At 45.6% G+C, this 24,762-nt stretch overlaps 2 protein-coding genes across 2 annotated transcripts in view; both read left to right on the top strand.

Annotated features, from left to right (window-relative positions):
- The first annotated feature begins 1,313 nt into the window (after nt 1–1,313).
- Nucleotides 1,314–16,629, top strand: LSM1 (LSM1 homolog, mRNA degradation associated). Its single transcript, XM_033172232.1, has 4 exons — nt 1,314–1,456; nt 3,212–3,280; nt 12,421–12,536; nt 16,111–16,629. Exons 1-4 carry the CDS (start codon nt 1,411–1,413, stop codon nt 16,279–16,281), a joined length of 402 nt encoding a protein of 133 aa, XP_033028123.1. The 5' UTR covers nt 1,314–1,410; the 3' UTR covers nt 16,282–16,629.
- A 7,023-nt stretch (nt 16,630–23,652) lies between these two features.
- LOC117060279 (G protein-coupled receptor kinase 5-like) overlaps nt 23,653–24,762 on the top strand; it is a 70,542-nt gene continuing 69,432 nt past the window's right edge. The window contains exon 1 of the mRNA XM_033172492.1: nt 23,653–23,659. Within this exon, the coding sequence (XP_033028383.1) occupies nt 23,653–23,659 (7 nt within the window). The remainder of the gene's footprint in view (nt 23,660–24,762) is intronic.

Raw genomic sequence — 24,762 nt, forward strand, 5'->3', positions numbered from 1 at the left:
TTGGGCAAAGGCACACTTGTTTCATGAAAAAAATCACGAGGCACACCACCATTAGAAAATGTTAAAAAAATTAACTCTGTGCCTATATTGACTATATATAAAGTAATTCTCTTGAATTTTTCAATTTTTCCCACGGCACACCAGGCAACATCTCGCGGCACACTAGTGTGCCGCGGAACAGTGGTTGAAAAACACTGCTCTAAGCTAAACCATTTTTCAATGGTTTTGTGTGCAGTCCCGAAAACCTTGTTGAGAAGTAAATATTGTCACAATTAAAGGAATAAATTTTACAGATTAAATGCAAAGTAAACAAAGGGCTAAGATTGCAAGGCTTCAAATTTAGGCCCTCTTGGGCACAAGTCTAATTCAGGAGCAGGGGATCTGGGGGTCTCCAGATGTTGCTGAGCTGCAACTCCCACCATTTCCAGTTCACTGACAGGGCTGGCTGGCGCTGATAAGGAGTCCAGCAACAGACACCTGTGATTGCATAGTTTTAAACTGATTTTATCTTTGTTGCAGACCTCGGAGAAGTGCAGTACTGACATTTGAGGGGCAGCTTTGTACAAATTAGTATTTGTTATAACTTTCTGATAATATTTTCATTTCTCCTACAAGACGTCTGTTTTGGAAAACTGAGGTTACCAATATGAGGCGGGATGGGGTGCGAGCAGTTAGCCTTGCCTTGGGCGCAAAACCGCCTGGCACCGGCTCTCTCTGTACGTACTGTATATCTAGTTACAGGTGGGTAGCCGTGTTGGTCTGCCATAGTCAAGGTATCTGAAGAAGTGTGCATGCACACGAAAGCTCATACCAAGAACAAACTTAGTTGGTCTCTAAGGTGCTACTGGAAAGAAATTTTTATTTTGTTCGTACTGTATATAATACACACGTGCTTGCTCAAAAGTAAGCCCCCGCTGGGTTTAGCTAGACCACGATGGGAGAACCGGCGACTCTCTCCGTATATATGCGTGTCCGTCAGGGGAGGCTTCCTTCTGAGTAAGCAGCACGCATAGACTCGGGGCTGCCGCTTCGCGCTCAACGGGCCCCACTTCGGGAGGAGCAAATAAGCCACTGCAAGGGTTGCCAGCGACCCGCTTCCTCTCCCCTCGCTCGCTTCGGCTGCGTGCGCGCCGCATCCCGCAGGCGGAGGCTTCCGCAGCTCCGACTGCGCTCCAGCGGGGTCTTTCGGCCGCCGCGCGTCCCGCTTACTTAAACCTGGGCCGGGCCTCGGCCAAGCCCGCTCCCGCCAGCATGCAGCCGCCCTCCAGCGAGAGCCGCCTCCTCCTCCTCTCTCCCCGCCCCGCCGGAGCAGGCGCTTCCGGCCCGGGCGGGGACAGGGCGCGGGGAGGTTCCGCTTCTCCCAGGGCAGATGCTGCGGGTGGCGGAGCATCCGCGGCGTCTGCGGGGAAGATGAACTACATGCCGGGCACCGCCAGCCTCATCCAGGACATCGACAGTGAGTACAGCGGCGCGACGGAGACGCCTGGGCGCCTTTCCTCCAGCCGAGCCCGGCGCTCGGCGGCTCCTCCTCGGGAAGCCGTGCCAAGCGCCGCCCTTTCCTTCCCGCCGCCTCCAACTCCTCCTGACTCTCCGCTTTCGTTATGCCCCCTTTTCCCTTTCCCTTCCGCGAGCCCTTTTTCCTTTCTCAAGCCTCCCCCCCCCCACCCCAGCTTGGAAACAACATTTCTCTTCGTGACCCCATGGACCAGAACACGCCAGGCACTCCTGTCTTCCACTGTGGAAACAACATAGAGGCTGCCTAATACATCTTTGCGCGCACGCTGCACCTTCGGAGCACATCCCCCCCAGCTCCTAATGCCTCGAAGAATTCTGGGTACTGTAGTTCGCTAAGGGTCGCTGGGCGATGTAATTAGGTGAGAGGGGCAAACTACAGTGCCCCAGGATTCAGAGGTATAAGGCAAGTAGCCTTTTCAGACCGGGTATCCTTTAACTGCAAACGTGTGTTTGGGGTCCCGTTTCAGACCCCATGGGTGGTTGGCATCCGTCTGTCTCAGGAGACAATGGAGGAGTGTGCCTCTGGGGGCAAAGTCAAACCAGAGTTACAGCGCCTGCTGTGGCTGCAAAGACCTGTTTTGTTGCAGATGAAAGCATCCCATTTTGCTGCTGCAGGGGTACCATGGCGCTTCTCACTGCACTCCTCTCAGCAGTCATTTCTCCTATAGTCAGGTGGTACCTCGGATCAGTCCATTATTCACCAAGCCAAAGACCAGTGGTATAGTATGCACGAAGCCTCCCGAGCCATGTTGGGTTAATGTTGGCCACACTGGCTGGCAGCCACTCTCAGGCTTCCAGGCTGGGAACATTCAAAGCCCTAGGTAGAGATGCTGGGGGGGTTCCTTTGGATCAGTCCATTCCCCCAAACATAGGAATGGACTTATAGTCAATGCCTTATTGTTGTTGTTCAGTCGTGTCCGACTCTTCGTGACCCCATGGACCAGAGCACGCCAGGCACACCTATCTTTCACTGCCTCCTGCAGTTTGGCCAAACTCATGCTAGTCGCTTCAAGAACACTGCCCAATGCCTTATAGTCAAAGCAGAGTTTCTGTCAACTGATCCACAATTCCCGCCGCCGCCATTATGCACCATTCTGCAAAGATGGGGAGGCTGTGGCCCTCCAGAAGTTGCTAGACTCCCAATTCCTATCAGCTGCAGCCAGCATGTCCGATGGACAGGGACAATGGGAGCTGCAGTTCGACCACATCTGGAGGGCCACAGCTTCCACGACCCTGCCCTATTGGATCACACTTCCAGTCCAGCGCCTGGTTTTCCCCATAGCCAACTGGATATCTTTAGGAAGACCCAAAGCAGGGCATACGGCTCTCCCACCTATGTTCCCCGACAACTGGCATTTCAGCATTTTCCGTGGGGAAAACTTCAGTGAGCTAATCAGCAGACCTTTAGTTGGCAGAGTGGGTGACACTGGCCACCACTAACCTGCTTCTACTGCAGAGCTGAACTTGTGGGTTCTTCTCCTCGCAGTGTAGTTTGAGGCATTAATGCTTCCAATTACTAATTGCTGGAAACCATGGGAGGGGAGAGGGCTCATGTTCTGATTGCTGATTTCCCATAGGCATCGCATTGGCCACTGTGAGAACAGGATGCTGGACTAGATGGGCCCTTGGCCTGATCCAGCAGCCTCTTACATTCTTATGTTCACTCATTAAGCTTTCCCTTTTTATTTTCTCCCAGAGAAACACTTGGTCCTCCTCCGGGATGGTCGAACGCTGATTGGATATTTACGCAGCATCGATCAGTTTGGTATGCCAACGTAAACTAAACTTTTTGGTGCTACCCTGTTTCATTCCCCTTTGTATTTGTATTTGACCATGACCAGGAATCCAGCAATGTAATATGCATGTGTGTGGAGGGAGAACTTTGCATTCTGATTTATTTGACAGTGTTTATTTATTTGTTGAATTTATATGCCACCTTTTGCTTCCAAGGAAGTCAAGGTGCTGTGCATGGATCTCCTCCTCCCTATTTCACCCTCACAGCAACCCTGTGAGGTAGGTTAGGATAAGAGATGGTGACGGGCCCAAGGTCACCCAGTGAACCTCATGGCTGAGTGGGGACTGCAGCAGTTGCTGCCCCCAAAGGGAGTCGCTATGGAATAGTTGTGAAGACTTGAGATACAAATCAAGAGGTCTCTTCTCTGATCAGACTCTCATCCTTTCCATGAATGTATCAGGTTTGACTTAGGAAAACTCCATTCTTTCCTCAACCCCATTTCCCATTGTCACATAAGGTCAAAGTAATCTCCTAGTTCCAGTTACAGGTAGGTAGCCGTGTTGGTCTGCCATAGTCAAACCAAAATAAAAAATAAAAAAATTCCTTCCAGTAGCACCTTAGAGACCAACTGAGTTTGTTCTTGGTATGAGCTTTCGTGTGTATCTGAAGAAGTGTGCATGCACACGAAAGCTCATACCAAGAACAAACTTAGTTGGTCTCTAAGGTGCTACTGGAAGGATTTTTTAAATTTTAAATTTTGTAATCTCTTAGTGTTATCATTAAGCATAATATTATTATTACTGTATTATTATTATTTATACCCCGCCCATCTGGCTGGGTTTCCTCAGCCACTCTGGACAGCTTACAGCACATTAAAAATTGTATAACATTAGACATTAAATATTTCCCGATACAGGGTTGCCCTGTATCTGGTCTTCTAAAAGTCACCTAGTTGTTTATTTCCTTGACATCTGATGGGAGGGCGTTCCACAGGGAGGGCGCCACTACCGAGAAGGACCTCTGCCTAGCCTAGTTCACACATAACAGTAAATTTCTGCTTATTAAACTGCAGTTTATTAAACCGCAGCTTTGAACCTAGCTTAATTGGGGTTTGTTTACTGCCAGCAATCAGAAGCTGTGGTTTTCTTGACTATTGCACCCCAAACACTCACCAGACTACCAAGGCATGAGATAAGAGCAGCTGGAAAACAAACTGAACTTTAGCAAAATGGGGTGTGGTTTGATTGATCTTTTGTAGGGCAGCTCATGGTTTGTTAGAAAGTATTGGAGGGTTTTGACCAGGTGGCAGGTGTGGTGATGACTCTGCTTAGGAAGCCACCGCTTTTTCACCCTCTCTTATGACACATTACTTTCATCATTTGTGTAAGAAGTTTTGCGGAGTCTTCAGGAAGTGCTATAGAAGTGAAACAAAGATGGCAGATTGGACTCTGATCTAAGAGCAGGGGGCTGGGGAACTCTTTACATTAGGGGGCCACATTCTCTCCTGAGCAACCTTCCAGGGGCCACCTACTGGTGTGGCCAGTTGAAAAAGTGGTCATAATAGTGGATATGGCTTTGAGCCAGGGTGGATTTGATTTAAATCACTAGTCAATAAGGCTCAGGGTGGATTCAAATTTTTTTAAAAAAACCTGATTTAAATAAAATAAAAATCTGATTTAAATAAAAAAATCTGATTTAAATAAAAAAATCTGATTTAAATAAAAAATGGGGTTTTAATTTAAATCAGTGTGTTTTTTTTATTTAAATCCACCCTGAGCCTTACTGACTAGTGATTTATATTGTGATTTAAATCAGTTTGATTTAAATCAAATCCACCCTGCTTTGAGCAATAGGCTACATTTTACCCCCACAAACGTCAGGTTTCTACACACTTCCTCCCTCCAGGCTCCCACATCTCTCCTTCTGCCATCCAGGCAAAGAGGCATTCTCACAGTTTGAGGACATATCCCAGCCATCAAAAGCATTCAGGGAAGGTGTAGGCCAGGGTAAGAGTGGGGAGGCGTGTGGCCAGGGGAAAATCCCAAGGGCCAAGTATAAAGGTCTGGAGGGCCACCTTTGGCCCCCTGGACCTGAGTTTCCCCAGTTGTGATGGAGTTGGAGGTCAGACTGAGCAGCTGCTGTTTTGCCTGAGCTCTCTGTGTGTTGGGCCTCCCTCAACTAATTATGATCGATATGAAGCCTGGTGCTGCTTGTATGTGTATGCATTCTTTTGGGAAAGAAAAAAGCCAGCTTTCTGCTTTCTAAACACCGCTTGAGGCCTGGGAGAGCGTCTCCCCACCCCCACCTCAAGGTCAGAGAATCCTTGAACCTCATGCGGAGCCTTCAGCAGAGATCAGGTCTTCCCAAGGCTGGCTACAAGGTTAAACAGGATTTTTTATGCAAGGTTAAACAGGGTTTTGTTTTCCTATAGCCTGCCCCCCTTCCCAGGAAGTGAGCTTATCTTGCGCCAGTGGCAGGGATGCATGAAGCCGCCATCTTAAATTTCCCACAATGCCTTGGGAACATGGCTACATTAAGTGCCCTGGCACATTATGCGGGGTTTAAAATGGCAGCCGCTTGCTGCTGCTTCCAGGAAAGCCTGAAGCCAAGGAAAGCCCACAACAGACATTGGTGCTGGTGGGTCCAGCTGAGGTGTTGAGGCCCTGACAGCTACTCAGAACGCAAGGGTTGTGCAAGGACCTAGAGGTGCCTAAAGTGCCTCTGAAGCTTAGCAGGATGTTTGGGGATTAGCTAGAATTCCATGGTGGGGAGTCTCCTTGCATGAAGAATGTCCCAGGTTGAATAATAATAATAATAAAACCGGGCTCAGGGCGGCTAACACTAATTAAAATCACAGCAAAAACATAAAAACAATCAATGTAAAATACATATTAAAATACAAATTTAAAAATTCAAAATTAAAACTGCAGTCTCATTTCCAAATAGCCCACCAATAAAAGAATGAAGCATAAATATCAAACAGAAACCAACCCAAAGGCCAGGTGGAACAGCTCCGTCTTGCAGGCCCTGCGGAAAGATGCCAAATCCTGCAGGGCCCTGGTCTCTTGTGATAGACTGTTCCACCAAGTCGGTGCCAATACCGAGAAAGCCCTGGCCCTAGTTGAGGCCAACCTAGCATCTTTGTTGCTCGGGACCTCCAAAATATTATTATTTGAGGACCTTAAGGTCCTACACGGGACATAGCAGGAGAGACGGTCCCTTAGGTAACTCTGCTAGTTAGAGGGATCAAGCGTTATGGTGTGAAATCCTGGAGAGCTGGTTTCAGTCAGAAATGAGGCAGTCCTGTACTCTGACTTGTTGCAGGGCAGCTCCCTCCTTGCGTTTATTTTATTAGGTTTTCATCGCACTTACTGTTTTATCCCAACTTTCCCCCCAAGACATATGCGCTGAACCCCTCATTTAATCCCTGCAACAACCCTGTGAGGTAGGTCAGAGGCTCTGGCTGGCCACAGGTGACCCAGTGAGCTCCATGGCTGGGGGGCAGGATTTAAACCCTGGTCTCCCAGCTCCCAGTCTGACACTTGAGCCACTATGCCACACTGGACCCTGGGGGCAAAAGTGCCACAGCCATGGAGATCTCTGTCAGCTTGCACCACTAGAGGGAGCCTTATGCTTAAAAAGGAGCTTTTGACTCAAGAAAATAACGGGTAAATGGGAGTCTCATTTTTAGATGAAATCCTTGTACAAGGCAGCCCTAAAATATCTGGGTAGGCCTTTTAAGAAGTGGGCCCATGAAGAGAGTTGGGCTGCATCCAACTGAGCTTTGCTCAGAGTTGGCTCCATTGAAGCCACTGGGTCTACTCCGAGTAGGACTGGCATTGTGCCCTTCTAAAAAGCTTGACACAATGCAGTTAAGATGCAATCCTCCTCTAGCTCTCTTCAGAAACTCCGCTGCAGCCCTTCCTTCCCTGTAAGGGTGAAAGTTGCATTTTGAGAGCCTTTTACTTAGATCAGCTACAGGAGGGGTGGGATACAAATTGAATAAATAAAAAATATAAAATAAAAAAAATCCTTCCAGTAGTACCTTAGAGACCAACTAAGTTTGCTCATACCAAGAACAGGCTTAGTTGGTCTCTAAGGTGCTACTGGAAGGGTTTTTTTATTTTTTATTTTGTTTTGACTATGGCAGACCAACACGGCTACCTACCTGTAACTTGAATAAATATATAAAAATAGACTTGCAGTACATCCATAATTTTTGAATTATTGTATGACGTTAAAACAATCATGCTAAGGGGTTTCTAAGGACAATTTATTATATGCTTTAGCAACTAGCTTTCTTAAATTGCCTCTGTTGGTGTTTTAATAGGAGACAAAATGAGAGCAGGGCATTGGCAACACGGGTGTAAAAAGTAAGGGGCAATACATCACAGAATGTTGAACAACTCCTTTTTATAGCTTCAAATGCGAAATGCCCCCTTCTGATTGCATTTGATTGATGATATTAACAGTGAAGATAGAATAGAATCCCTCAGTACTAAATTGGAAGGGTTTAGTCTTAATGTGTTGTCTTAATGCTGTCTTCATGCAGCTTGCTCGTCATGCTATAAAACCAGATTACCACGGGCAAATGTAATAGAACTAATAAGAGACATAATGTGTCACATTGTGCCAGTGAATCCTTTGGTTGTCTTGTTGGGTTACGTGGAACAACACATGGCTAAGGAATTCGAAGAACAGGTTTTGCATATAAGGGGGTGGCGTCATGACTTCAAGAAGGCCATTGGGTGTCCCTGCAAAAGTAGAAATCAAAGGCATGGACTATGGTGGACTTCACAAAACCAGCCAACTTGATTTTGATCAGAAATGGAAGGCGAATGAGGGGTATTGTGGTGATCAATAGAGTTTTGGCAGGAAAAATCTCAGGGTTTGTGCCATCTTTATATTTATCATTGAACTAATGCAAAGCCAGCTTTGGTAAGGTCTCTACTGCATCTTGGTCATTGCATTTGCTCCTTTGGGGGTATTAGAATTTGCATACAGCTGTTTTGTGTCTACGCTATGAAGAGCACAACTGGGATTATGATATCTAGTTTTAAAACTCCCAAATCCAAAGATTTGGTCCATTTTGCTTAATATCTACACCATCGGTTTTCAACTAGTGGGTCCAGAGAACTCAATATTGTGTCTCAGATTGACCTAAGGTGGGCCATAACAGCAGCATTATATCCACACAAATATATGGCAAAAGAAGTAAGAAATGAAGCTTCCATGTCTTATGTTGGGCTAAAGATAGGTCCTGGGAAAGGCTGAAGACTACTCACTGTCAGCAGCTCTCCAGAACTTTTTCAGCAAGTCTTTCCCAGCTCTGCCTGGGACTTATACCAGGAATATTGAACCTGGGACATCTGCAGGTATCACTGTACTTGGCCACTGGGCTACAGACCTTCCATGTGAAGGAGCTCCAGTTGAAATGGACCGCCTCATGATGTCCAGTCCTCCTCCTCCTCAGGGAACGAGGGTTTAATGCTTTCCCATTTTGTCTTGACATGAATAACATCCTGAAAGTTTTTGATTTTGAAGAAAGGCTGTAGCTCAGTGGCTGAGTGCGTACTTTGAACATAAAAGCTTCCAGATTCAATAACTGGCATCTCCAGGAAGAGTTGGGAAATAATCCTTAGACCCTGGAGAGCTATGGCTTCCTGAAGATCAGCTGTCAGTTCCAATGCAGCATCTAGTTTTTCAGAAAAGTTTTGAAATCTATGGGCAACTGTGTGCCAGATGTAGCTTTGTCCAAGCCACAGACATGAGCACAAGCGTCTTCTGTCTTGCCTTACCTAATTTCTCTGCTGCTGGCTATTGCTCCGTGCCCCTTCATTACTTGAAGACCTGCCACATTGCCAGAAAATCCTAATATGCAAAAATCCAAATATTACAATACAGATTTGTGATAATTGGCCTAGGAAATTCTGTATAAAAGCTTGCCTTTTCTAAGGGGAGCGTGCCGGGTTGGTTTTGTTTTGTTCCTGGGACAAAATATATGCCAGAATGTTTTACAAAGGTTGCATTGAGCTAAGGCCCACTCTAGAGTACACCAATTAATGAACTTCAATTAGTCATATCCATTAACTCCATTGGGTCTCCTCTGAGTAGGACTAGCATTGAATAGCTCACAAAAACATTCAGCAGGCTCTTCTTTTATTCCTATGAAAAGAAATGAATTCAGGAGCTGGACTACTAATTTCTGTCCACAGCAGCAGGGCTGTGACATGGTCCTCGAAATAATCTCAGGCCAGGAACAACTTGAACACTTGAAATCTGAGTATCTAAACACAGATGAGGGATCTGTGGTGCTCTAGAATACAACTCCCATCATCCCTGAGCACTGTCTTCTTGCTGGTTGTGGCTGATGGGAGTTGTAGTCCAACATCATCTGCAGGAACACAGGTTCTCTGTCCCTGATCTATAGGGTGCCCTAGGTCTTCAGAATGAGTCTCTGCGTGCCTGTAACCAGGAACCAGCAGTCAATGTTCTTATCTGAATAATCTTCCACTTTACTTTACACGCCGGGAGCTTCTGGCTTTCTTCAAGATAAACTAGTTTATAATTAAGGCCTCGCTCGGCAAATAGTTGGGTTTTTAGTCATATGCAGCGCATAAGAACATTGCTAAGTAATTTTTAAAAGCCCTTGTAAACACTGGAGATAGTGTCAGGATGTACTCTCTGGCTGGCTAAAACCTCTTGAAAGCTGCCTATTAGGTCCTCGTGATTTTTTGGTTCTTTAAATAAAATACTGTTGCCAGTTATGACATTAGAGCTACAGGGCTGAAATAGTTCTCTTCTCTACACACTCCCCCCTCCCATCCCCAATCATTAAAAAACAACCACCATCTAGGCCATTGCTCTAGAAGCAGTGTTATTTAGGTGTGTGTGTCTGTGTGTATATAGCATTTGCAAGTCTCATTAAAGAATGAAGAAGCCAAAAAGAAAGAAAGAAAATGGAATTGGACAAGGTTGTAGAATGGTGCTTGACCCTAAAAATGGGATAACCATAGCCTTGCAAATAAGCTCACAAATGTTACTGACCTGCTAAGAGGCTAGCATCCTAGAATTCCCCTCTTCCTTTGTATGGTAAAGGTAAAGGACCTCTGGACGCTTCAGTCCAGTCAGACAACTATGGGGGTTGTGGCACTCGCTTCAGGCCGAGGTAGCTGGCATTTGTCCGCAGACAGCTTTCTGGGTCATGTGGCTAGCATGACTCAATTGCTTCTGGTGCAACGGAACACCATGACGGAAACCAGAGCACACAGAAATGCTGTTTACCTTCCCGCCACAGCGATACCTATTTATCTACTTGCACTGGTGTGCTTTCGAACTGCTAGGTTGGCAGGAGCTGGGACAGAGCAACGGGAGCTCACTCCATCGCAGGGATTCAAACCACTGACCTTCCGATCAACAAGCCCAAGAGGCTCGGTAGTTTAGACCACAGCGCCACCCACTCCTGCCAACATGTTGGAAGCTGCCTTATACAGTTAGGTCCTTCTACCTTGGCATTGTCTGTGCTTAGTGGCAGTCTGGGAATTGAGACAGGGGTGCCCCTCCCAGCCCTGCCTGGAGATGTTGGGGATTAAACTGGGACTTGCATGCTGTGCTACTGGCCTGCATCCCATCTCCCAACGCATGGTGCTAGTCTCTTAGCACGCTGGTCACTTGCCTTCTGCTGAGTCAGCTGGCAGATGGGACAGTGCTAAGGGACAGGCTTCCCTCCCTTTGCAGCCAGAACAGAAACTGAGCGGACTGGCAGAGGAGGGACATGGACCTTCTGCCAGCCCACTTGAACACCTGCATGGAATTCCTCTTCACCTGTGACTACCCAGGTGGGTTGTTAAATAGAAGCCTGGATTAGCGGGCCATCGTGCACTAGGCTTTATTTGGGTTTCCTTGTGGTGTTTCCCCTCGCTTAATTTCCTTCCCCTTCTGCAGCTGATCTGCATCTGTTTTAGATTGGGGCAAGGACCTGCCGTGCCTGTTCTTCGCAAAGTGCCACGTACATAGGTGGAACCAACATCACTTCAGTATGTTCACTCCGCAATACGCACGTAGTGACAGTAAAATTCAAACCCCATATAGATTCCACCCCAGCTTTGAAACTGCCCAAAGCAAGATGGCCTTTACTTATGGTTGTCCTGTAAATTGTCAGGTAACTTCGGAAGGTAAAAAGCCACCTCCTTCAGGTCACCAGGCCTGAGAGCTTTTGGGGAACCATATGGGGGTTCCTTCATGGAGTTGATGTTAACTTCACAAATAATAATAATAATAATAAGTAATAAGTTTTTATTTATACCCTGCCCTTCCCAGCCAAAAACCGGGCTCAGGGTGGCTAACACTAATTAAAATTCCAGCAAAAACATAACACAATCAATTTAAAATAACAGATTAAAATACAATTTTAAAAATTCAATATTAAAACTGCAGTCTCATTTTCAAATAACCCACCAATAAAAGAAGAATGAAGCATAAATATCAAACAGAAACCAACCCAAAGGCCAGGTGGAACAGCTCCGTCTTGCAGGCCCTGCGGAAAGATGCCAAATCCCAAATGACTGAGATGATGGGTGTGGGCACACACTGATTAAGAACAGAGATTGTCGTTGCTCATGTGCTTCCCCTGGCATCTGGTTGGTCAACATGATCCTGGGTGAGATAGGCCTTTGCTGTGATCTAGGAGGGCTCTATATATTTTATTTGGCTTCCGACTTGCATGGGACTTTTTCTTCAAGGTCGCCAATGTGATTTAGTGCTTGGCATATGAACATGGCACTACTCCTTGATTGTCTGGCCTTTGGCTCATCTGGCCTAGTACTGTACTCTATCCTGTGGTCTCTTGCAGGAGCCTTTCCAGTTAGAGGATGTCTGGGGAATGATAGGGGTGGAACCTGGGACCTTCTGCATGCAAACTGCAGCCCTCTCTGAGCACTCACAAGACTGCTGACAATCGCTGCCAGAAAATGAGGGGGTCATGCCTTTTGGTTCTGGTGCCATTCCTCACCAGGGGCAGGGGCGTTTGGAGAGAAGATGGTACTTAGAAGCTTGAATCATATTGAAGGCTGGTAGCTGCACATTCAGTTTTCAATGCCTGTATTGCCACACATTTCAGTCTGATTTTCCATCTCCATTCCTCTCTGCTTCTCTCTCCCTGAACCTTGTAGCAAACCTGGTGTTGCACCAGACAGTGGAGCGCATTCATGTGGGCAAAAAGTATGGTGACATCCCTCGGGGCATCTTTGTGGTGAGAGGCGAGAACGTCGTACTTCTGGGAGAAATTGTAAGTAAACCCTGTCGCACAGACTTCCTTTGGGGCTTATTGGGCAGTGGTATCTTCTGCCGTGCTCAGTTTTGTCGGTGGAGAAAGGCTTGTCCTAAATGCCATTGCTCCTTCTCGTGCAGCCCTGCAGTTAAACACTAGCCTAGCAAGTGAATATGAATAAATTGGGATCCGAACTTGCAAATGATGCTAACCAAATTAATAGAGAAATGGTAATTATATAATTGTTTATACTGTATTGGTTATGTAAAGTGCTTTATTAATGTCAGTCCTATGTTAGACATGGGTGGCGCTGTGGGTTAAACCACAGAGCCTAGGCCTTGCCGATCAGAAGGTCGGCGGTTCGAATCCCCGTGACGGGGTGAGCTCCCGTTGCCCGGTGCCAGCTGCCCACCTAGCAGTTCGAAAGCACGTCAGAGTACAAGTAGATAAATAGGTACCACTCCAGCGGGAAGGTAAACGGTGTTTCCGTGCGCTGCTCTGGTTCACCAGAAGCAGCTTAGTCATGCTGGCCACGTGACCTGGAAGCTGTACACCGGCTCCCTCGGCCAGTAACGCGAGATGAGTGCCACAACCCCAGAGTCGGACACGACTGGACCTAATGGTCAGGGGTCCCTTTACCTTTACCTGTGTTAGTTTGCATCATTTGGAAGTTCAGGTTCCAGTTTGTTCTTAATTCCTTCTCTTGGTTTGTTAGAGGTTCCTTCTTTTACGATAAGCACTAGCCTGGTAACCACAAGGAATTGCGTGCAGGCGAGTGAGTAGGCTTGTAGAGGAAGGAGAGAGTCCTCTGTGCCCTGCATAGAAACCAAGCGGTGGAGCCCCCTTTTCCACACCAAAACAGAAATTCAGCTCTCTGTCCCTCCTTTGCCATTCACCAGAAGACGTTTGTGTGTTGGCAGGTTAGTAACTTTCGTAGGCTTTACTTGTAAGGCTGTTCTAATACTGAAACTAGGTGATCCCATGCAAGCAAAAGAGGGCCACTTAAAATGATGGTAGTTTATGGATGCCTGTGATATATGGGCTTCCAGGACCTTCTGTGTGCTGGAGATTAGCATAGGTCACACCTACACAATACTTTCATTGTGTTTTGATGCTATTTTGACAGTTATGGCTTCCCTCAAAAGGGAACCGTAGCCTTTTAAGGGTCCTGAGGATAGTTAGGAGACCCCTATTCCCCTCGCGGAGCTACAATTCCCAGAGTTCCCTGATTGATTGTGAGGGAAATAGGATTCTGTGAGGGGAAATAGGATTCTCCTATCAACACTCTCCTCTCCTCTCAACACAATTCCCAGGCTTCTGTGGGGGAAGCTATGGCTGTTAAAGTGGTACCATAGTGATTTAAATGTATGGTGCAGATATGGCCAAAATAGGGGGAAATAGTTCTAGGCTAGCCATCTCTCTGGTAATGTTAGTTTTGAAGACGCATGAAATTATTTGAAAGTGAGGAAATGCATTCCGGTTATGAGTTGCACAAGACACAGGATTGAAACCTCCCTGTGAAGTAGGCCTGATTCAAAAGCCTCGTCTGATGGGATACGTCACCTTCTCGAATCCCAGAGCGCTAATCCCATCTGCAACCAAGGCCATGTGCCATAGGCACTTTTCACACAAGTTTTAGATGGTCTTGCATTTTTTTTCCTCGATGAGGGATAACCAGATCATGTGATCATTGCACCCATTCGTTTTGGAAGGCTCTTTTCTGCTTCGCCTTAACCACTGTAATGAATGATGCTCCCCCTGTTTAAGGGGGGGGGCGGTCCTTGTAATTGCTTGCTCTTCTGTCAGCACAGAGACTTGGCAACGGCAGTTCATCTCAACAAAGGGCAAAGTTTGGAGTGGCAAAGAGCCATGGGGTTCTTATCTTTCTTTACCTCCCCCCTGGGACTTTTGCATTAAGCATAACAGAAAGGCCTATTTTCGGCATTCTTGCACCATTTTGGTACTTTGAAACAAATTGAGGCCTTTTATTCAAACCATGAAGATTGCTTGCATTCCGTCTCCATCTACTATGTTATCCTGGTGGAGAGCAGCTTGGTGTTTGGACTCCCTTATAACCTGTCAATTCCATTGCTAGACAGGAAGATTATATCCTGTTTCTAGGGGGGAGGACACAACTTGATGGCTCCCTGAGACACCCCTTGGGGCCCACAAGGACCCACCTCCTCTATCTCATTTTTAAGGGGAGTTAGTCTGTTTGGGTTGCTGTGTGTGTGTAAAATTTTCATTGATTTGGGATGTAGGACAGATTTATTATCCCATTTATAGGTTGGCCCTTGAGACAACTAGCAATTTTCACCCCCCAATTATTATAATTTTTTTTATCATGCATTGCTCAAGTGTCATCTGTTGTAGCAGCAGCAACAAAAACACCTTGGACAATTTACATGGTCATTTATTTGTTTTATTTTGTTTGTTTGTTTGTTTATAATATATAACCCCCCCCTTCCTCCCAAGAGGAAGCTGTTGCAAACAGCTGTTATCCATCATGGCTCAATAAAGCCTCCATCCTCATTAACTATGGAAATAAAAGGGATGCGGTTAAACCACAGAGCCTAGGGCTTGCCGATCAGAAGGTCGGCGGTTCGAATCCCCGCGACAGGGTGAGCTCCCGTTGCTCGGTCCCACCTCCTGCCAACCTAGCAGTTTGAAAGCACGTCAAAGTGCAAGTAGATAAATAGGTACCGCTCCGCCAGGAAGGTAAACGGCGTTTCCGTGCGCTGCTCTGGTTCGCCAGAAGCGGCTTAGTCATGCTGGCCACATGACCCGGAAGCTGTACACTGCTGTTCGCTCGTTGCAGCCTTAAAACGCGGCGCCGCGCCATACAGGGAGCTGTAAAGGCTTACCTTTTGGCTCCGGTCGGGAGGGGTATTGTCCATCGCGTCCATCTTGGATCGACTGTGCATGTCTGCGATCTCCAGATACTAGAGACGTCCCTTGTCTTCATCTTCTGCTTTTGATCACTTGGTTGGCAGGTGGCTGGCAGCTTTGGAGGGCACAGTGTTGGCATCAATGGCCTCTTCCTCTAAGTAATTAGCCAGGCATCTCGTTGTAGTTCAGGTTTGTCCTTTTCATGGAAATGAAAAATCTTCTCTAGGCATTTTACCATTCTCTATACCAGGGGAAGGGGAGCTTTTCCAGCCCACGAGCTACATGCTGGTGCCCAGAGGCAAAAGTGGCCAGAACAAGTCATGTACATTTGGCTTTTGCACAGTGGGCAGCCCTCTCTATCCTCCAGCCAGGCAAGCAAGAGGGACTGTCAGAGTTCAAAGGCACATTCCAGCCAGGCAGAAACACTAAATCAGGATGTGAAAAAAGGCTGATGAGCAGTATTGCCTGCAGGGAGTTCTGAGGGCCAAGTATCGAGGTCTTGGGGTCCACATCCAGCCCCTTGGGACTGAGCTTTGCCACTCCTGCTGTGTGCTCGATGCAAACTCAGCAGTGGTGCACCCACCAGGATTTTACGCTGCTGAAAGTGGGGTGATACTTTAACCCTCCTCTCCTCAACCTAAAAAAAAAGGTGGTGCGGATTGACAAATTTGAGTGGCGGTTTACCCTTCCTTTTCTGTTGCAGGACCTGGAGAAGGAAAGCGACACCCCTTTGCAGCAAGTGTCGATTGAGGAGATCCTGGAAGTGCAGCGAATAGAGCAGCAAGCCAAGCAGGAGTCGGAGAAGCTGAAAGTGCAAGCGCTCAAGGAGCGGGGCCTCTCCATTCCACGGGCTGATACACTAGATGAATACTAGGCATTCAGTTCAGACAATCGCAGCTGCCCCCAAGATTGAATTAGCATTTAGGCCCCCTCGCGATGTGCATTTCCCCACCAACACCTCTTTTTCCCCCTGCGCCCTGAGTGCGAACACAATTTAATCATGATTTATCACTGTTGCCGAAGACCTGAAAAGATCCCAGTGTTACATAATCCAAGGTGATGGAGCAGCTGCCAACAATCCTGGCTAGGGATGAAACATTATTTTTTTTTTACAGTTTTCTTTCTTTTTTCCTTTTGTGACTTTGGAGGAGGTGGAATTAAGCCTCCCCTGACATGTAAATAAAAACTGACTCTGCGAACCTGGGTCTTGCTTAGGCTAGAACCCTTTGAGAGTTTTGTGCTTGCCCTTTCAACCCCCCTAAAGTGCTTTTATCTAAAAAGTGTAAAGCGAATTCAGCAAAGGCACCTTTGCCTCTTAAAAACTGGGCTGGTGAAGATTTTGGTGCCGGAATTGGAGGCAGGTGTGTGGGAAATCTGTGCCCTTTCAGAGGTTGGTAACTTGTGTTCAGAAGCTTGGGACTTAGAAATAAGAACCTGGACTCTGGCTATGTTTGTTACATTTATTTTAAAGTCCTTTCCTCACAGTTCCATATGGTTTCACAGTTTCAGAGTTCTCTGTGCATCCTGAGGTGGACAAGTCCATGCTTAACCCAGAGCATTCTGGGAATCCTGGTCTGGATCAAACAATGGATCCTCCCATAGACATTGCAATGGCCTACGACTCCTATCATGCCTGACAGTTGAGGCTGGGGCTGATGGGAATCACACTACAAAAAACAACTGGAGGACTTGACTGTAGGTTCCCCATCCTCGCTTTAAAGATGTCCGTCTGTCAGTCGGGACTGAGCAGGCTTAATTAAGAGGCAACTAAGTGAATCTCTGAATATTCATTCCTAGTCATTGGTATTGGCATGATCTTTGTGGAGTGTTGGTTGAGATAGATAAATGCCTTCTATTCCTCTACGTGCCTCATACATAGCATATCTACAAGAGCCCTCCTGGGCTGTGCTCTCCCAATATGCAATTATGATCATTCAGAGGGGGAAAAGTGGGGTCACTCTTCCTGGGCCAGCCTCCATTGCCCCACTGTGGCCTGGTCTGTGAGTATCTCACAGGCTTTAAGGACAAATGTGGCAGCAGAGAGCCAGCTGCAAGCAACCAAACTCTAAACCACATAGGGTGCCTGACAACAGACTTCCCACTTTAGAAGTTGCCTTTAAAACATGTGACAGGCTCACAGGCCAGGCAACAGGAGGGTGTCCCGAGAAGCATGCCCTTGTTCTCTCCCTGTGCACGATTTTTGCTACCTAAGGGGGGTTTATTATTGTTTATTACCTTTTGTACACTGCTTTTCCACATGAATGTACTTGAAGCAGCTCAAACGCCAACAAAAATGGAACATGTACCTCATTGCAATAACAGTCTAATCCAGGGGTCAGCAACCTTTTTCAGCCATGGGCCAGTTCACAGTCTCTCAGACCATGTGGGGGGCCGGACTATATTTTTTGGGGGGAAATGAATGAATTTCTATGCTCCACAAATAACCCAGAGATGCATTTTAAATAAAAGGACACATTCTACTCATGTAAAAACACACTGGTTCCCAGACCGTCCGTGGGCCGGATTGAGAAGGCGATTGGGCCACATCCGGCCCACGGGCCTTAGGTTGCCTACCCCTGGTCTAATCATTTGGAAAGAAAGTGGTCCATCTAAAAGTGGTTGTAGTACAGATGCAGACTGGAAAAAGATATCTCCTTAAAAAGCTTGTTAGAAGAGGAACATCATCAGTAGGTGATGCTTGTTCTTTCCCACTTTGCAATTATGTGCCACCTGTGTGCTCCCAAAGTAGCTTACGAAAGATACTTCGTTTCATACTTATCCTTGTTTATTTAACTAAATTATAAATGGCTTCAAACCCGAGGTAATCAACAAGCTAGAAGACAAATTCCCACCACTGTTAACACCATTTCTACAAACTAAAAACAAAACCATTCCTACAAATTGTGCAGTTAGTATTTCAGAAATTATTGGGTCATTATCTCTGGGAAAGCCTTCTGAAAACCAAACCCTCTTCAGTATTGTCTAAGCATCATGACACAAAGAGCCTGTCTAATTTCAGCTGGTCGTTGAATTTGAGAGAGCTGGAGCTGCAACACTTAAGAGCCTGATTTCTTGGGGCATGCAGTATTTCTCTACTGTGCCCCATCTGAGGAGCACAGTTGCTGGGCAGGCATGCATAGGGCAAGGCAGTCCCTTAGCTATCGTGGGCCCAAGTTGTTTGGGGCTTTAAATGCTTGACACAAAACATGCACAGAGCAGCCCATGCAGCTTCCTCAGCAGAGGTGTTACATGGTGTCGGAAAAGCCCAGCCAACAACCTAGCTGCTGTATTCTGCACAGGCTACAGATTCTGGGTAGAGCCTAAGGCAGGGTTCCCAAGCATCATTGTAGTGGTCCATACTCTGTGTCTGAGAGCCAGTGTGGTGTAGTGGTTAAGAGTGGTAGACTCGTAATCTGGGGAACCGGGTTCGCTTCCCCACTCTTCCACATGCAGCTGCTGGGTGACCTTGGGCTAGTCACACTTCTCCAAAGTCTCTCAGCCCCACTCACCTCACAGAGTGTTTGTTGTGGGGGAGGAAGGGAAAGGAGAATGTTAGCCGCTTTGAGACTCCTTCGGGTAGTGAAAAGCGGGATATCAAATCCAAACTCTTCTTCTTCTTCTTCTGTGTCTGAAGTCTATGACATCTGAATGCTAAGACATATACAAAATAAAATAAGCAATAAAAACACAAAATCATGCAGGGTCCAGCACAGCGCATTACAATTGCAATGCTACCCTTTTTGTCGTCTGTTGGCATCTGTCTCAAGAAACAATGGAGTGTGTCTCCAAGGGTGAAGTCAAACCATTGATTTCATTAGCAGCACCGAAGTGAACAAGTTTGGGCACAAGCCTGGGCAGTGTGTATGGAGGTCCTAGGCTGCCCAAGCAAGACCCCTCCTCTTGGCCTCACTGATGTGGTCCAAAGGAAAGCAGAGCAATATGTTTGGCACCAGCTGGGTGCAGGAGTTGCTGGCAAGGAGGAGTACAAGGCACCACCAACCAGTGTGTAGGGTTCACCCCTTACTTTTCCTCTGGAATGGTCCTGCAGGCAGTGGGAGGTTTAGGACCAGTGTTTTCCTTCTACATGGGCTGCCTTCCCAAGTTGATGAGCCCCATCTGCCCCTCACAATTGCTACAACAGGCAAAAAAATCTTTGTGGTTCATCAAGACACCATTTTTAAGTGGTCTCTGGGCAATGGTATGTGTGTGTGTTGGGGAACAGCTGACCTAAGGGAAGACCCACCTAGAGCACATTTCACTAATCTAATCTGGAAGTTTCCGGAACGTTCCACCCCAATCATCTACGTATATAGTAATGAAGCTAAGCAGGTTTGGGTCTGGTCAGTGCCAAGATGGGATACTGCTTGTGGACCCAAAGTATGCAGTTTTGAGTTTCCTAATGCAAGAGAAGCATTTGAAATGGTTCTGTCTCTTGCCTGTGTTAGTTCAAAAAAGCATTTGTCAAGGCTTGGTAAATATAATAGAGAGGAAAGTGTAAAGATCACCTGCTCAAAAACCAAACTTAGGATCTTTGGGAAGAAACACCAGAGACTCAAGACAGTCAACAGATGAGGAACCAGTTTGCCAAGTGTCTTAATCTTAAGTATCTCGGAAGTTATTTTAAAGATAAGGGGTAATAAACCTTTTCCAGCCTGAGGGCTACAGTCACCTGTGAATCTTAGAGGATAATTTATTGGGAAAGTCGTTAATTTTGTCCCTAGTGTGGTTGGAGTGTCAGACTAGGACCTAGGAGACCAGGGTTCAAAAAACCTGGAAAACTCGTTTTCTAAATGTTACTTGGAAGTTACTTATATAGTGCAGATGGAGAGAAAAGAAATCCTAATAACACTTTACTGAGGAAAACAGTATGTATACTAATTTGAGAAAGGGACAGAGAGGTTGCCTTTCTTACTTCAGGCCTTGTATGTAGCATGGAGACGTTCAACTAAACCTATAGAGGAAAAACTCAAAACTACCCAGTATGCTATCTCAGCCAAGATCATGCCACTCTGCCTGGTTGCTAAGCAACACCACACCCCTCCCTCTCTTGGCTAGTTGACTAACACAGAACTGACCCTTAAGTTGTACACAAAATGATCTCTGCTGTTGTACCTCCAACAATAAGAAACTCCAATATTGTTAAAACAAAATAAAATAAAAAATTCCTTCCAGTAGCACCTTAGAGACCAACTAAGTTTGTTCTTGGTATGAGCTTTCGTGTGCATGCACACGAAAGCTCATACCAAGAACAAACTTAGTTGGTCTCTAAGGTACTACTGGAAGGAATTTTTTATTTTACCGGTATTTTGTTTTGACTATGGCAGACCAACACGGCTACCTACCTGTAACTCCAATATTGTTGTCTCTGCACATTCTTTGGTCATACCCAATGCACATGTTAAGCTCAAGAGATAGACTTGATGTACAAAGCACATCTTCTGATATAAGTTCAAAGTGTTCCTGGTCCTTGTGGCAGCATTAAAATTGCAACTTCAGAATTTCCTAGTCAGTTAATTTAAGCTAATGTAAGCCTTTGTGGCTATCTGCTCTGAGATTATGCCATTGGCCATGACTGATGGTTGATATTGTCAGACTCCTTATTACCTACAAAGATAGATTATACAGAAATCCTGAGATGGAAGATCTCAAAAATAAAATAAAAAAGCACTTTGAGAGACAGTTAAAAAACAGAACTAGTTCTTTAACTCCCTCCACCCACTTTTACCTCAACTCCTTGCCCCACTTCCTGCTTTGTGTATCATCTTACTTGGCAAAGAGTTCTTGAGAACCTGAAAGCTTGCCACACTTTTGTGACATTTCATTGGCTCCCAATAAATGTATTGCCCAACTGTGGATTTGGAAATTTTTCTTCTTTTATTTTATTAGGCTTACCCTCAAAAACCACCCCAGAAAAATATACTGACTTTTCTGTGACTTGCAGTGTTTCCTCTTGCTCTAGCTACTGCAAGGATTTGTGCAAAAGTGCCAGGGTGCCTTGCTTCCATGGTAATTTTATTGCCTTTTTGCCATATGCTTGAGTGTTGGTTTTTCCTATTCTTTATGTTACTGCTTTTAAAACAATCACCCTTAATTCTGGCTTTTATGTACCGTGATTCATATACAGTACATTCGTAGTATTTGAAAACACGATTTGATTGTTGTGCACCAACAACATGTCGGTCTCTACAGTCACAGCAGCTGCTGCAACCTTTCAACAGTTTGACTTCACTCCCAAAGGTCTACTCCTCCATTATCTCCCGGGACAGATGGATGCCAGCAACAACCAACCAACTTTGGGGAGTGGCTGGATCTTTGCAAAGATTTTTGACCCCAAGCAATGCAAACATGACCCACGTACAAAACAAACAAACAAACCTCTTACGAGTTCCCCAGATTACGAGTGGTAGACTCGTAATCTGGGGAACTGGGTTTGTGTCTCCACTCCTCCACATGCAGCTGCTGGGTGACCTTGGGCTAGTCACACTTCTTTGAAGTCTCTCAGCCCCACTCACCTCACAGAGGGTTTGTTGTGGTGGAGAAAGGGAAAGGAGAATGTTAGCCGCTTTGAGACTCCTTCGGGTAGTGATAAAGCGGGATATCAAATCCAAACTCTTCTTCTTCTTCTTACTATTGTGCCAAGCTATGGGTTGTTTCCTACTCAGAATAGCCCCAATAAAATTGATGGAGCTATGTTAGCAATGCCTATTAATTTCAGTGAGTCTTCTCTTGAGTACGGCTAGTATTGGCTTCAGCCCATTGAAGGGCTGAGTGATCCACGTCCAGCAATTGTTTAGGCACGTGAAAGAAGACACAATGCAGAAAACATATCCATGATCCTCCAGAGCCACAGAATGCCAGTACATTGTTCAAGCTAAGCTGGCCTTTGCACAGGCAGTGCTGAGACCAGTGTCTGAACTGGGGCAATCTTAAAGAGGGAGATGTACAGAATAGGATGTACAGAAACATGTAGCAAGACTGGCTAAAAAAGGCGCAAGGTGTGGAGCCCTGCATCTAATGTGGCACAAGCGAGATCAGACACATTCATCACAAACACACCTAGTTTTGTACTGTGCACTTCTGTCTGCTGCTACTTATCTACACCTATCACAGAGGGAAGCGAATGGTAGCCATTCCAGGCAGTCTGTATGTGCACAAGCCAAGGCCTGACTTAGGGCAGGCAGGCACCACACCCACAAGCACAGGAAATTGCACCTTCCTTAACCAGTTACAGGTGGGTAGCCGTGTTGGTCTGCCATAGTCGAAACAAAATATAAAATTTTTTCCAGTAGCACCTTAGAGACCAACTGAGTTTGTTCTTGGTATGAGCTTTCGTGTGCATCTGAAGAATGTGCATGCACACGAAAGCTCATACCAAGAACAAACTCAGTTGGTCTCTAAGGTGCTACTGGAAAGAATTTTCTATTTTGTTTCTTCCTTAACCAGTTGCTTATGACCAGAGGGGCAGAGTGCAGAGATGGCCCCTTTTTCAGGCTGTAGGACCCAAGTGAAATGCCAGGTTTTCTTACAAGGCATCCGCACCACACAAATTGTAGGGAGAAAGTTTGACGCAAGTTAGTTATGGGCGTTGCAGATAAGCAAATTTGTACCCATAAACCAGTGGCACTTCATTTAATCCATCTAAGGCGTTTTGTTCTTGGGCCTTTTTTATTCCTGGATAAACGGAGAATGTGCTTTGCCGCAGTTGGAAAAAAAGATAAGATACTAATGTGATTGTGCACAGGAACTCTGACAGGATTTTTATAAGATTGTCACAACTTGAAGTAACTGTTTGGTGTTGCTGGAACCTCTTAATGACCCTGGACTATGCCATTTTCACATTTCAGAAGTAGCACTAGTTGAATAGATACCAAGAACAAACTTACGGTAGTTGGCCTCTAAGGTGCTACTGGAAGGAATTTTTTTTATTTTTTATTTAGTTGAATAGATTTACAGAAAAAAGAAGCCACAGCAGACCCTACCAGTCTGGACCGGTAATTACTTTTCTCCATGGCAGATGTAGAATTTAATTTTTTTTAGTGATACATTCACACACTTCTATTAGGCCAACTAGCTTAGAGCTCCAGGTTTGCACAGCTTACATGCCAGGGACACAACCTATGTCAAGTTAATAATTCTCTCACTGGTTGTAAGGATAGAATTATAAGCAGTGAAATCAGGGGAACTTAAAATACTGTAGCTCAACTTGAACTGGATTGTACTGCATGAGATTTTACCTAGTAGCTCGATGTATGGTATGGTATCAAGTTTATTGCTTATAGCCAAAGGCTGCTGCAATGTATGCAATATCATTCAGTAAAACATATTTGGTACAAAACCTAGAACATTTACATTATCAAAACATGACCTAATCAGCACAAAGCTATGGAAATACTTTAATACACTAAATAAAACTTTAAACAATAAAATTTATAAACTAAAAACATGTGGCCACTGATATATTAAAAGAAATATTAACAATACAATTAATAATTAAGTACAATGTTTGGTGAGAAAGATGCATCTTGGTATGGATGAGTAGCTCCATGTATCTGGAGAGAAAAAAACTCAGGATGTTAAAAGTGATGCTCTTCCAGTGCTTGAGATATCTGCTGACACTAATTGCCAATAGTTTCAGCACAAGAGAATGGCTTTCTCCAGGCAATGCAGAAGTAGTGGGGGGGCAGTGAATTGAATAAGCTAATTAGCAGCTATTAGCTTAGGTGGCTTTAGCAAAAGTCAAGTCTTATACATTAAAAAAGGAGAAATAAATTTTAAAAAAATTGTCCAGTAGCACCTTAAAGACCAACTAAGCTTGTTCTGGGTATAGCTTTTGTGTGCATGCACACTTCTTCAGATACCAACACGGCTACTTACCTGAATTAAGAAAGGAGAGTTCAAGCAGCAATTGTTAGCCTTCAGAAATGTAAATAAGCCTCCACATCTGGGAACAATATATCTGAGTACCCGAAACCAATGACAAAATAAGGACCATCTTCATCATGCCCTGCAAAGCATTGGAAAATGTGGGTGATAAGAAGACTAGTCAGTCAGTTTTAGTGCAAAGGCCTTTACAATGGACAACAGAGAGTAAAAGGAAAACTTTCATCTCAATACTGACAATACTGGTCTAGGAGAACCTCTGGCCCTTCTGCAGGTTGTTGCGAGCTGGGTTAAAACCAATCATCTCACAGTTCACAAGCCTTCCAGTTGACAAGTAAACCTGTCAGAATAATGTAATTGTTGTGATATATCAGAACAGAAGACACGGTGGAGGTTGATCCATTGGGGCAAATGGGGCACTACCCCACCAACCCATCTCCAGCCCTCCAGGCCCACCTGTAACTGCATCTCCATC

Source organism: Lacerta agilis, chromosome 15 (assembly GCF_009819535.1).
Source record: "Lacerta agilis isolate rLacAgi1 chromosome 15, rLacAgi1.pri, whole genome shotgun sequence".
Taxonomy (NCBI): domain Eukaryota; kingdom Metazoa; phylum Chordata; class Lepidosauria; order Squamata; family Lacertidae; genus Lacerta; species Lacerta agilis.

Coding starts and splice junctions, on each gene's coding strand:
- LSM1 (XM_033172232.1), top strand. CDS start 1,411: ATGAACTACATGCCGGGCACCGCCAGCCTCATCCAGGACATCGACA. Junction 3,281..12,420: donor ACGCAGCATCGATCAGTTTG/GTATGCCAACGT, acceptor TGAACCTTGTAG/CAAACCTGGTGTTGCACCAG. Junction 12,537..16,110: donor TCGTACTTCTGGGAGAAATT/GTAAGTAAACCC, acceptor TTTCTGTTGCAG/GACCTGGAGAAGGAAAGCGA.